The following is a 14,230-nucleotide window of genomic DNA, read 5'->3' on the forward strand; positions in this document are numbered from 1 at the left end:
ATCTGGTTAGCAAATTACAAAGGCTTATCTAGGTAGATAAATGAACTCATATTGAACAGGGAACCTGATCTGAAAAAAACAGTGCTGCAAACACTCAATCATGTATTGTATGACAGATATGCGAGTAATCTCACCGAAGCCCATTCTATTTGAACATTTCATAAGCATATATTGAAATCTTTGCCTACCAGAACATCATTTCACCCATGGAAGAGTTCTGTTGTTCATTTTGGATAGAGGAGAATCAAAGACATAATTATCTTAAGTGACTGAATTGCATAGATGTCTTTTGGTACCAGTTTAAGCTTGCATCTTGACCTGTATTGTAAAGAGTAAAATTAATGTCGCAAGTGCCACCCAGTGACTGTGATTAACCATAATTTGCATTCTTTATTGAAAGTCGATAGTCTGCATGCTACCAGCTGTGAAATTGTGCAATAAGCAATAATTAAACAATGAAAGACAGTAAACAGAACTAGTTAGGTGTGATTCGGAGCAGTGAGTAGCAAAGGTGACTTTTAAAGTTTTATTAGCACAAAGCAAGAAAAACAAAATACAACCATGTGACCTATGCTTCAATGAGTAAACAGTGAACATTTGTAAAAGTCTACTAAAGATAAAGTCACACTATAAAACAACAGTATCACGACTAAATAGAGACTATCCACTAGACTTACAGGATCAGAGGCTTCAAAGCCAAAGGAACTGTTTGTGTAACAAAGCAGGAACCATCTCCGAATGGTTCTAACTGCAGTTCACTACCTTTAGTGTGTAACAAAGCAGGAACCATCTCCAAATGGTTCTAACTGCAGTTCACTACCTTTACTGATGGGACATTTGTTCTCAGAGGGTGATTGGGTTGTTTTGTTTTTTTGCAGAGGGTTGGGGAGGGTGGAAATGGAGGTTTACTGTAGGTTTGTGCAACTTTCCTTTGCATATGGGGACCTCTGGCAGGCATTTGGCTTTTTGCTATTTGCAAGTCCCACCCTATTACATGTATTCAAAATGAGATTATTGCAGATGTGTACAGCACCATAGCACTGCTACCTCCCTAAAGCAAAATTCTAAAAGCTCAGTTTCCCTTTGGACATTACCAATTAGTTATGTGTGGGAATATCTCAACTACAGCTCATGTATTCTATTTTGTTTGTCAAACATAGTGTCAAGTTTTACTTATTGGATTTTGCCTTGCCCTCAGGTTTGAGGACTTCTTCTGATGGTGGTATTGGCCTGGGTTTAGCAAGCTGGCCAGGCTTAATTTCAGGCATTGTTTCACCATGTCTGTACACACTTACAGTGACATCCACTGTTTCCCCACCATATTTGTTCTTGACATGGATGCTATATTTGCCTGAGTCTTCTGAGGTCACTCCCTTAATTGTTAAACTGGCATATTTCCCTTGTTCCAGTGAAAAAGCATAGTGCTCATTAAGTTCAAAGGCCTTGTCATTCTTGAACCAAACCACTTCAGGGTCAGGATTTCCAAATACAGTGCAGGTCAGATTCAGCGTCTGAGGGAGGAAAACAGAAGTAATTTTGAGGATCAGTCAGATTTGTTTAACCAGAATATACTCAGTATTGCTTTCAGGCACTTCTCATTCCTAGTTAATTAAAGAAAGACAGGTATCATGTTCTTGAGGACTGAAAAGCAGAGTTCCTAATTTTTTTTTTCTTTGATTCAGTCTTTCCACCATCTTACCAGTGACTGCGATGCAGTAATAGCCTCAGAGTAACAGTGTCTGAAGACGGTAAGTTGGACTGTCATTGCAGTCCTGCCTGCAGGAGATTCCTGACAACCCATTACTCTGACATGAGGTTCAGGCAATGATAGGTTTAAAAACATCCTTGAAGTTTCCCTGTACACAGCAGGGAGGAGAACTGAGCAAATCTTTTCTGACCAAGACCTCCTGAGTTTATTGCTTGAGATGATTAAAAAAAAAAATGCTTAAAAATAGAGTACATAACATGAATCATTGGACATTGATTCCAGGTGCTGCTGACTAGTAAAATGGAAATATTTCATGAAGAATAACTAATACATAAATGTTGTAAAAATGTTACACGCATGTATAGCGTATTCAGAGAATAGCCGAAATGACCTAGTAGGTCATCCTGGCAGTTCAGGTATTTTCCAAGGACTGAGCTGACATTGAAGAAGCCCATAAAATTTTCATGGTCATTCTTCCAAATTTTTATATAGTCACTGCTGAACACCATTTTGACCACCATATGTATATGTATGTAAACTTTATGTATTTAGGTACAGTGATGACAGAATAAATGAAAGAATCATTGGAGAAGTTGCATTGATTAGTGCCTACTTTGTCCACCTTTTCTTGAAACTCATTACGTCCAAAATTATGCCCTAGATAATTAAAAGTCACCTTAAGAATTTCACATATGCACCATTGTATTAGGGGAGAAAAAGAAAGAAAGGAAAAAAAAAAAGAACAACCCAAAACTGATCGTTTCTACCAGAATGTTTCCTTATATTCCCTCGCCTCCGTATTTCCCTTCACGTTTTGCCAAATCCTGACCCAGAGGGAGCAGAGAAAGTCCATCTATGTGCACACGTGCATGTTTTTGTGCAATATTTTTCTTGAATGATGATGACTGAATAGGCGTGATATAACTCAGAGAAAAAAAAAAAACAGGAAGAAATTTTAAGTGATCAAAAGTGCCGTACGTTCACAAACAGAAGCAGTCTTGCATACTACATGCCTCCAAAGTCAGAGGGGAATGTTGAAGGAAGATTTACATGCTCCAGGTACAAGCTAGTGGCAACCTAAGTGTGTGAGTACTCTTAAAGAAGTGATATCATGTCGGATGTAAAGTTAACTAATAGCCTATAGGAACTAGTCTTACTATAAAATATTTAAAGGAGTATTGATGCAAACATGAAAATAAAATTTTGGGAAAACAAACTAATGTCTAATAGCATGAGTTTGAATCTTACTGTCCTTTCTGTAACTCAGGCAACATTTCATGACTATTGCCCTCAAAAGTGACCTCATTTAAGAGGAATTAATAATTCATAATAATTAATCAAATCTTAATAAGTTAATATTAAAAACTTACCAGAGAACAGATATATTCCACAGTCATTTTAGGTCATTTGGGCCTGTTCTAATTTATTAAATTATAGATGTGACCTAAAATCATTTATACTCTCTTAAGAAACACTAGTAAAGCTTTGTCTTTTGTCCATATATTTGTTTAGTTATAACATGCCATTGCATGAGAAAAACTCTCCGCTCTTTTTTTTTTTTTTTTTTTATTTGTACAGTTACTTCTCACACTTGTACTTACACAACTCTTGCATGGTACCTGTTCACATTTAATTTAGAGGTGATTTTAAAGTTTTACTTCCCCGTGATCCATTTTGTTTTCCCTGATTTCAGGAATCAGAGGTTTTCTCTTCACACATTCAGTTATTTAATCCTCACAAGATTAGGTCTCCTTTGAAGCCTTTTACTTCTGGAAATGCACTATGTAGCATTTCCTTAATTTAAGATTGTAGTTTTCAGGGCATGATTGTATGAGGAAACTGCAGCTAGTCTGTGCATGCAGTCAGGGGTGACTTCACCGAGCTCTTTCCTTACAGTTAGACTGTTTTAAGATGTTGGTCGTAGAGTGGCTTACACCTAACCTCCTAAAAGACTAGCTTTCTTGCTGTGAGGTGCCTCTGTCTACCACAATAAAAAGGCACCTCGTGAGATGCCTCGTGAGGCACCTTTCCTCCTTAGAGACAAAGGAAGGAATGGGCCAAGAGGAAAATCATCTCTGTCTTGTCCAGAGTTGAGCAGCTTTCAGCATCCACAGCAAGGACCACATGTTCCCCCATCTTTCTAGAGAGACCGCTCCTGGATATCCAGAAAATGTCCAAGTACACAGAAAGTTGGAAGAGTTGTGTACAGCCTTTTACTCCGGTGATAAGAAAGACAGTTTCCACACAGAGCAACACAGCTGTAGTCTCTGAAGACGCACTTCATACAACAGATGTAAACAGCCTGATCAACATGCTCTTGATAGTCAGCAGATGGTAAGAGTCACATTGGCTCATGAGCTGATCTGCTATGGTCAGTTGGAATGAAAGCCCATCTAGCTCTTTTAGAGGTCAAAAGCAACTGCTTAAGAAAGCGTACAAAAATACAGAGGATGAATAGTGTGATCCTATTCCCAGTATACCTGGGAATATAAAGCATATAAATGCATAAAAATGCTTTCCACAATTTAGTGGCTTTTAAACTGGTTATAAGCACAAGTTATATCGAGAACATTGTATTTAATGGCCCCTGCTGGACTTCCTTTCATGATATTGCCTATTTTCTTTTTTGGACCCAAATCTATTTTCACCTAAGGTACTAAGGCACAAATTAATTATGAACCACTTGAAAAAATACTTCCTTTTGATTCTTTAAAGCCTGTAATGACCATGTAATTAGGCACTTCCTAGTTCTTGTGCTGTGAGAAGTGCTGGATAATCATTTCTAAGTACCTCCTCTGCATCATGCACAATGCTGCAGACTTCTTTTTTTTTTTTACCCTGTTCTCTTTCAGTAATTTTTCTTCCCAGACTGAAGACCTAGTTTCTCCACATAGGGAAGGACAGGGCACCCAATAGAAGAAGATTTGCTTCAGGAGAAAGAGACAAGAACTTGCTGTCTGTGTTGGAAGGATGAAAAGAGTTTGTCTTTCCTTGACTGAAGGCTTGGGTGTCTGGAGTCTGGAACTCACCCCCAGGATGGAGAGACCGAGTTCCAGTACTTCCTCACACCTGTAAGGACTAACAGCAGCTCAGACTAATAGTCTTCTCCTTCCATTTTAGTATCCAGAGAGTTTGGGCTGAGGTTGCATGAGATCCTGCTCCACCGTGACAAAAATCCCAGTGAGGGACACCAGTCTGGCAGCATCATGAAATTTCATCTCCACCAGTCAAGCTGACCTAGGAAGGGACTTTGTGAAGATTTACCAATTTTTACTTTGTATCTGGGCGTTTAGTTATTATTGATGTCAAAAAATACGTGTATTCACTGGCCTTCAATCTCCTGTAATTATATATTGTAATGGGGCTATCTGCCAGGAAGGGGGTACAGTTTAGCCCCTTGGCCCAGGTAGGTTCTTTACCCTCCTTTACTCTTACCAGACATAACAGTCTATGTCTGGCATGCTGGAGAACGGGACTTAATTTTTGTTTCTATTATACTGGCTCTCAGAGGGTGGCTGCTTCCTTCTGCCTCTTCAGTTTCTTCTACAGGGCAGGAGTGGACTCTCCCCTTGAACTGCTCTGCTCAGTACACAGAGCTGAAAGCCAGCCCAGATTTGAGTATGCAGTTAACTCAGAGCCTCTACACAACCAGGACAAGACCAGCTCCTCTTCAGGCTGACCTTGCTTGCCTAAGATCTGAATCAGGCTGTGCCTCCTCTGACTGTATAGTCAGCTTATAGTATCTGTGCTCACTTAGACGTGGCATTTGTCTCAATTAAATGACTACCATTAGGTGGTCTAAATTATCCTTCTGTATTCAGCTTCTTCAAAATCATCTGCATTCTCTCCCCTTTTGCTGTCAAAGCAAACCTCTCACCAGTCAGCATGACTCATTGACAAAAACTGTCCTTACCTTCCCATCCATTATAGTAACGACGTCAGGCAAACCACCAATGACTTTACCACGATCTAGGAGTTAAAGAAAAATATACGGACCATGTGAAGTTTAGACCTCAAAATTACTCATTTCTTAATGATTTTGTAACTTGGTGCCATATTAGTGACAACTTTTGTTTGAACTTAATCTTAAAAAAACCTGTATTCCCTGGTTAATTAAACGTGAAGTAATACAATTTTTGTGATACTTTGGGTTATTTCTTTCTAATGTATTTTATGGTCCCCTCAGATTTTTTATCAGAGATTGTTCTATAGCATTCTAAACTGATACATATAAAAACCTTGAAGCTACTGCTGAGCTTGACAGTTTGTGCTTTGGGCACAGAGCAAAGCAAGGAGGACGCTTTTACCATCTTGTTGGTATCTAAGATCTAAGGAAAATTTGTTCTGCCACTCTCTCTGTGGGCAGAAGCATCTTGTCATTACCAGGGGAATTGATATCAAAGTACCAGAACTCCTGCAGCCCCTAACAGTAACAACCTTCCCCACTGTCTGTGTCTCAGCAAGCACTGCACAACAGGCATTAGCAGGTAATTTTTTACTTAATAGGTAGATTATTCAGTATTATTCAATATTCAGTATCATCAGCAGTATTCAGTATTATTCAATATTCAGTATCATCAGCAGCTTTCAGAGTCAACACCTCCTCATATGACACCTAGAAGCTCACACCTCACAAAACCTCTGCAGACACAAGATACAGTGGAGGCTTGCAAAATGTGTAAAAATTTTAGTGGGTTTCTGCTGGAATTAAAAAAAAAAAATCCACAAATCACTATTATTATTGCAGTATTATGTGCTAACAGGGGATTTCTGCAGCCACAGAACTCTGAAAGCTATGGCAGCATATAATGATGGATGCCTTAAAGGGAACACTAGACTACATTGTAGAACACCTTTGATAAAATGCAAAATAAACTTACTTTTTTCAGCAAAAGCAGCTGCCCTAAAATTGTTGAGGAAGAGAGGAAGAGAAATATATAATGTTATTAATTAAACTACTACTAAAATATTTTTTCTGTAAGTTAAGACACTGTTGTTACAGCATTAAAATGCAAAAGATGTAGCACTTACTTGAGTCGCTGGTATTCTGCATATGCATCATCAAAAGCTGTAACAAAACAGTTGAGAGAGTTATTGTCCATGAATATAACCTGCACTTGGGGCTCAGTATAAACATTTAAACACAAACCCATGTTAAAGCTCTTTTAAAACCCATACAGGGCTACACTAGCAAAATGGGAAACCAGACCCCTGAAACCCAGTGCCCCTGGTGGTGAAAACAGATATAAGACTAAAAAGATCATGAGTTATGCAACTGGTTCTGACCAAAGGCTTTCAGATTTTACTGTCATTCTGATTATAGCCAGTTAATTCTGTTTAATCCATGAAAAGTCACCATATAAGTCTGGTCTTATAAATATACCTTGCCCAGACAGATCAAGCGTGCGTTTGTAGGATTCCTTGTCACCAAAGATTTCAAAGGTGTAGTTCCCCTTATCCTTTTCAGTGGGTTCACCTATCTGTAGCCAGACAATATCCTCTCCACCTCCAATCTTCATCTTTTCACCGGAAGAAATCTTAGATTCCCTGGAAAAAATGAATAGAAATGAGTTTGAACATTGTTTTCATGTATATTCTCCATAGGAGATCATCTATAAAAAGTTACAAAGGATAACACACTATTCCTAAACTACAGATAAATTGCAACTAATGGGACCAATTTCCCAGGAGATTCTTTTCTTGCTAGTGAGGCTATGAAACACTTTGGAACCATTAACCTGAGTTTTCATTCCAAAGATTAATTTGTTCACCCTTTTCTCATTCTCTTTCTCTCCACATACACAATCATCTGTGTTTATATCTATGTGCACATACATGTCTGTATGCGAAAATGGTGCATGACTTTTCAGTTCTGTACACTTCATACACACTACCATACAAAACATCAGAATAGTAAACTATAGGCAAATAACCTTTTCCGATGAGGAAAAAAATCTTTACCTTTCATTAACTTCCAAAACTGATTAAGAAAACAATAAAAGATTTGCATAGAATTTATTGTTCTTGCATCAAGTCAAAATACACCTGTGGTTTTTTTAAGAACAAGACAAGAAGCAAATTTCCTAACTGCAGATAATTAATAAACAGGTCTTTAAAAAACAGTAGCATTCTATTGACTTATCATCACTTCCTAAGCTAAGAATATAAGAAATGCCCTACAGATTCAGATCAGTGGTTCTTCTGATCCATAACCTGTCCTGAAGAGTGGAAACAGAAGAAGCTATTTAGGGAGAGCATGCAAACCAGACCACTTTGAATGGTTTGCAGAGAAGTTTCCTCTTTCACTCATTAACTAAAGAAATCTTAGTTAATGATAAAGATGCTCCCCAAGCATCTTTATCTGGAATTTTTAATAGATGAAGTCAGCATTAGCTTCTCTTTGATCAGTTAATTTATTTGCTCAGGCAGGGCTGATTTCGCTTCATAGCTAGACAGTTACTTTGATGGGGAAAAGGAGTTTTTACTATTTCCCTTTCTGTAAGATGACTACATTGAGTTCAGCATACCAAATTAGATACCTGGATAAAAACTACTATATATTAGAAAATACTACATATAATATTCCCCACTGTGCCATGCGTGGATGATGCATGCTGGCTTTAGGACTTGTATTATGTTCCCTGCTATGCACTATAGTGCATAATTCAAAGCTAGATAGAAATTTGCATGGCATGTTTCATGATGTGCAGACAACAGTAAAAAAAAAATGGATTGTTTAGCCTTTCATTTTTTCCAGGAAAAAAAATTGCTCCATTTAAAAGAGCTGGGAGGTTTGGAGAGGCTGGGGGAGGTTGGTTGGTTGGTTTGTTTTAGTCTTTGTTTTAGCTTTAACAACTCTGGCTTCTAATCATTGTATTCATGGAAGAATTGAAATTTTATTTGTTCAAAATCTGTGTTCAATCATCTTCAAGACAATCAATGTGTAAGACATTATAAAATCTGAAATATTAGGAGGGTGGGAGGTGTCTGTATGAATATAAATATGCACGCTGATATTTCCATATTAGCCATGTAGCATTCTCTTGTTTTATATTTCTGTGAACTGGATGGTGGAATGGACTAAATCACCTTTAAAACTCAAGCAGATACAGTAAAAGGCAAAGGCAAAAAAATATTTTTCTTTTCCTTTCCATCATATTAATATCACATTTACTGCAAGAAGGAGCAGAACTTACTGAATACAAAGCTTGAGTTATGAGTACAGCTGCACACCCTTGCAGAAGCCTGCTCAAGCTCCCTGAACCTGATGATCACTGACACTTTTCTTGTGTTCCTGTCTTCATAGAAATCAAGGGCTGGACAGCATTGCAAAACTAGGACAACATGCTGATAAACCAGTCTTTTCCTGCCCAAGTCAGACCAATTCACCATGTGTCATCTTTGTAGGCCATCAAGGAATGGGAAAGTTGAAACCACTTCAAGAGTTTCAAAATCCTTCCATACCCTACCTGTGGTTTCAAACAAATGAAGGCCTGACATAGCAAAGCATTTGAACACACATTTAACTGTACATACACAGATGAATAAAGAGTGCCTCCAAAGTCAAAGATTAATGTAACATGAGGGTGGAAAACTATTGGGAATTGTAAAGCTAATTTCTGGTCATATTCTCAGCTCTGAGGGCTATTCTCAAAGTATTCTGTGCCTCACTGAATATCTTTTCAAAGAAGACGAACAGAATTAAAATATTTTGGGTTGCTTAAGACTGTATCAGTTTGAAAAAAAAAATTCTTTTCTTAATACAGGCTTTTATTAAACTGTGAGAGCAGATCCTTGATATTCACCTAGTACTGGAGGAGAATTTCATCCATTTAAAGAAAAGGGCAGCCCTGAATAGAAAACTATGCTCGGATATTTTGTTATCTTTGAACCAAGCAGATAATATAGTGGAAGACAGTCTTGTGTTGAATAAGAGACTGAAATACTGTAGATTCTTTTTTCCTGGCTGTTACAGCCCTCCTGATAGGTGTTGGACAAGTCTGTTAAAATTTCTTTTACTGTACGTACTAGCTATGTGAAAAGATAATATGAAGTGCTGGAAAGAGAAATTCATTAATATGGTCCAGTTACTAAATAAATACCATAGAACAGTAAATAGTAAATCATTAAGATGGCATTTTTTCTCAAATAAAACAGAATGTAGGCACCATCTTGAAAAAATATTCTCATCCACCTGTGAGACCAGGTGACTTTCATTTCTTCATTGTAGTACTTCAAGAAACACTGGAGCCTTATTCCTTCCTCAGTGCAAAGGATCTTCAGTGGAGAGGCTGACTTACCTATGTAGAATAGAATATATGCAGATCAAACAGGACAGTGGAATGAACAGGAAACAATCAAATGGACTACTTGTACCGTCAGGACAAAAAAAATTCAAGATCTGGGCCATGATTCTCAAGTACCACAAAGAGACAATGGTTCATGCCTCTCAAAGGAGATCTGCTGATTTATATCAGGTGAAAGTTCAGCATGAGTTTATGGTTTTATTGTCGTATACAAGCATTATGACTAGCAAGATCCATTGTGAAATAATGTTAGTCATGTCGTGAAACAGTTGTGTCATGATTCTAATTGCACAAAAACTTTATTCTTGTGCAACCCCTGTTCTTTCAGTGGAATGAATCCCCACTTCTTATTGTGTGCATGATCAGAATCTCGTTCTCTCTGTTATTAAGGCTCACTTACTAATGGCAAGTAGGAAGAAAATTATTGCTACAACATTATCACAGTATCTAAACCAAACAAGCCAGGTGGAATACTTTGTTCCCTTTTAATAGTGTCAATTAGCAAGGTCAACTGCCTATTCAGAAACTTAATAACTGTCCATGATAATATAAGCATCATGACTCCCAGAGATTTCCCACTTACAATAAAAATTGTCTGCCTCAGGCTCAGATGACTTTAACATAAAAAAATCTACATGAAAATCCAAGACAGCATTTACTTACCACTGACTCCACTCAATGCCAGAATTATATCATCATACACTGAAGAGAAAAAAAAAAAAGATAAAAAAGAAAATGTACCATCAAAATTCAATCAGAATATAGCTTTGTTACGTTCAGTTTAATTAAAGTGATATGGGAAATCTTCACATCCTTAGGCAAAGAAAACCATTCAAATTGCAACAGGTGTATGGGACTAATTGGAGACTGTGTACAGGGTATGAATTCTGCGCTGTGCCACTGAGTATCTCCACTGTGTGTGGAGTCAGCTGTCTGCTGTCACGTCTTTGTCTTTGTATCCCTCAGGCCAGAAACAATAAAAGGTCATTAAAACTGGATAGTTCACATTCAAAAGAGAATGCAGGGGAAAGAAAAATTATCACATTCTAGGTGAAAACAGTTTTCACCTGCTCCCTGTAGGATGGCATTTGACGAATGTAAACCCCTTCAACAGCAAGTGAAAGAAACCAGGTATCATATCAAGCTCTTGAATTAACGCAGAGCTGATGGGTTTGCAGAAGGGAAGAACCCTGGAGACAAGGGCAGAAGAGTGGGGAACTCTTTCATAGCAGAAGAATCTTATTCAGTGTCACTGTATAAGATGGAAAGAGAAAGAAAGAAGCACCATAGTCTGAAGAATGCATATTCAAGACTGAAGAATGCATATTCAAGGCTGAAGAATTTTTATCAATAGAGAAGACAGTAAAATGCATGAAGTTCAGAAAATACTGCTTGTATATTTGGTCTGTATTGATCTGTATCTGCACATTTTTTGTCTCTGCTAAAATAAATCGTGATGCTATTCTGTAACCCTCTGCAAACTCCAGTATGCTTCTACTGGCATGTTGACAAGAGGACATGAATTACATAGAATCATAGAATCATAGAATCCTGCAACCTCAAAACAACCTACATGCTATATATACATTACATTACAGACATCTGGGGAAGTGGGGTTATATTGCCTATACTGCCTAAATGATATGTTTTTCTGAAAGAATAGTGGACAGAGTTTATGCAGAGGAAAAATGCATGAGAGACTATCAAGTGATGATACAGCCTTCTGAGATAAACCACAGCTTAAGAACTCAGTCTAATATTCATCTTTTCCTCTTACTTCAGCTACTTCCCCAACCTGCTGAAAAAAAAATGTTAAGATCTTTGGTGAACTGAGTTAATTTTTGAATGTGTCTTTCTCCCTCTATTAGGACCCGGCAGAAAATATTCATTATTTGAGTCAAATGACTACAAGCAGGTGGGATGAATCCATGTCCACTTTGGCCTAGTTGGTGGGACCTCAGTAGAGAAGCCCAGGGAAGCTCTCTCTACCAAAGTTGAGTAAAATTCATTTAAGATGGCAATAGATCAGTCTTTGCTATAGACTCAGAAGTAAACAAATATTTTTTTTACTGAACAAATTTAAATATACATAAAATTACAGTAGCTCACTGTGATATCTGAAAACATATGAAACCTTATTTAAATGGCTATCATCAGTGCATTTTAGACTAGATTCTCTTACCCTTATTTGCATTTATCTTCATTTGAATGCTAATGAATATTGAGCTCGAACTAGCCCGCCCCATACAATACGCAGTCTTCCAGGGCCCCATTCATGCTAAATTTCTCTGTTTATGTTTCAAAGCTAAATCCACCATTTAGGAGACCCAGTGTTTGGTTTAACACTGCAGTTCTTGTGGTTTCGCTGACTGACATTTTCAAAGCTTCCTGGACCCACAGAATTAGACACTGTGTATTCTCAAAATAGGTATTTCACTGTCTACATCTCCAGCGCAGCACAGTCTTGCTATACCTGAAGTACAGTCACTGGAAGGACCCCTGACCATAAGATGGAGAACTACGGTACCTTTTGTTCATTCCAGGGGTCAGGATACTGCTTACTTGAAAATCCATAGACTAAGGCAATGGTATCTGTGTATATATCAAAGGACAGGAAGGGAGGAGATGGCTAATAAGTATGTATTGGATAGTGTGGGACCCGAGCATGACGTAAATGGTATGGAATAAGGGGTAGAGATTGTACTGGTTTTGACTGGGATAGAGATAATTTTCTTCACAGCAGCTTGTATGCTGCTATGTTTGGATTTGTGACTGAAAATAGTGTTGATAATACAGGGATGATTTAGCTATTACCGAGCAGTGCTTGCACAGTGTGAAGGCCTTTTATTTCTGTTCCTCAGACTGCCCCACCAGCAAGTAGGCTGAGGGAGCACAAGAAGCTGGGAGGGGGCACAGCTGGGACAGCTGACCCCAACTGACCAAAGGGATATCCCATACCTTATGACGTCATTCTCAGCAATAAAAGCTGGGGGAAGAAGGAAGGAACATTTGGAGTGATGGCATTTGTCTGCCCAAGTAACCGTTATGCATGATAGAGCCCTGCTTTCCTGGAGATGGCTGAACACCTGCCTGCCCATGGGAAGTAGTGAATGAATTCCTTGTTTTGCTTTGCTTGCATGTGCAGCTTTTGCTTTACCTATTAAACTGTCTTTATCTCAGCCCACGAGTTTTCTCACTTTTCCCCTTCCAATTCCCTCCCACATCCCACTGAGGGGAAGTGAGCGAGCGGCTGTGTGGGGCTGAGCTACCTACCAGGGTTAACCCACAAAACAGCTTTATGATTTTACAATCAAAATAACTCTCAGTCCCCACTGAGAGTCCCACTTCAACATATTCAGCACTTTGAACATCTTGGTGCTTTAGGGTTTTTTGTAGACATTAAAACTTAAAAAATTTGAGAGACAGTTGTCTACAAAAGATCTCACATAAAAGGGGGTGTCTGTCTGATCAGAAACTTACTTCATTTCTTGCCTGTCAGGGCGCTAGAGATTAACCATTACAATGCCCAATGTCACCCCTCCTAAACTGGTGATCTGCTCTTCAGGCCTTTATAACGTAAGAAGGGAATTGAAATACAAAGGACCCCAAAAATGTTTGCTAACTTGCCATTTGCAAGGATAGATCTTTAACACCTCTTGAGAACATGTGGAGATCATAATTTCGATATAGTAAACTGAATGTTACCTTTTCCTGATAATTCAAGAGCAGATACATCATGACCTCTGTCATCTGATAGTGTCGCCTTATAAACTCCTTCATCTTTGCGAGACAGCTACAAGGAAAGCACAAGATGTTTACTGATAAACTTGATAATAGTATATTTGCTCAACCCCACCATGATTTTCTAAATCAAACAACATACATTGTACCGCATTCTGGTTAAATAATCTTACCAGAAATCAGATAGAAACTATCAATGGCTTGTGCATGATTTTTTATGGAGCTGTAGTTAGTCCTTAAGCCTAAAACATATTCTGATTTCAGTTCAATTGCCTTGAGAAATTGTGGTTTTTCTCTTGTTCCAAAAAGACAAAAAAGATTGATCCTGGTCAGTAGAAATTACAAGTAGCGTAGTAAGATGTAACAGAGGGTAACTTCAACCCACACAAACTTTAGAAATGCAATTTTTCTATTACTATTACTTTTTTGAATCAATCTATGTAAAACATAACAACAGATCTATACCCTGTAACTG

General features: G+C 38.1%; 1 protein-coding gene across 3 annotated transcripts in view; it reads right to left on the bottom strand.

Moving 5' to 3' along the window:
• Nucleotides 1-954: 954 nt before the first annotated feature.
• Nucleotides 955-14,230, bottom strand: part of MYOM2 (myomesin 2) — a 97,644-nt gene continuing 84,368 nt past the window's right edge. For all 3 annotated transcript variants that reach the window (XM_009288927.2, XM_019474548.1, XM_009288926.1), the window contains exons 30-37: nt 13,720-13,807; nt 10,678-10,716; nt 9,903-10,008; nt 7,092-7,255; nt 6,740-6,776; nt 6,589-6,611; nt 5,622-5,677; nt 955-1,511 (exon numbers count right to left, since the gene is read on the bottom strand). In XM_009288927.2, the coding sequence (XP_009287202.1) occupies nt 1,170-1,511; nt 5,622-5,677; nt 6,589-6,611; nt 6,740-6,776; nt 7,092-7,255; nt 9,903-10,008; nt 10,678-10,716; nt 13,720-13,807 (855 nt within the window). In that variant the 3' untranslated portion in view covers nt 955-1,169. The remainder of the gene's footprint in view (nt 1,512-5,621; nt 5,678-6,588; nt 6,612-6,739; nt 6,777-7,091; nt 7,256-9,902; nt 10,009-10,677; nt 10,717-13,719; nt 13,808-14,230) is intronic.

This window comes from Aptenodytes forsteri, unplaced genomic scaffold (assembly GCF_000699145.1).
Source record: "Aptenodytes forsteri isolate BGI_AS27 unplaced genomic scaffold, ASM69914v1 Scaffold121, whole genome shotgun sequence".
In the NCBI taxonomy this organism is placed as follows: Eukaryota; Metazoa; Chordata; class Aves; order Sphenisciformes; family Spheniscidae; genus Aptenodytes; species Aptenodytes forsteri.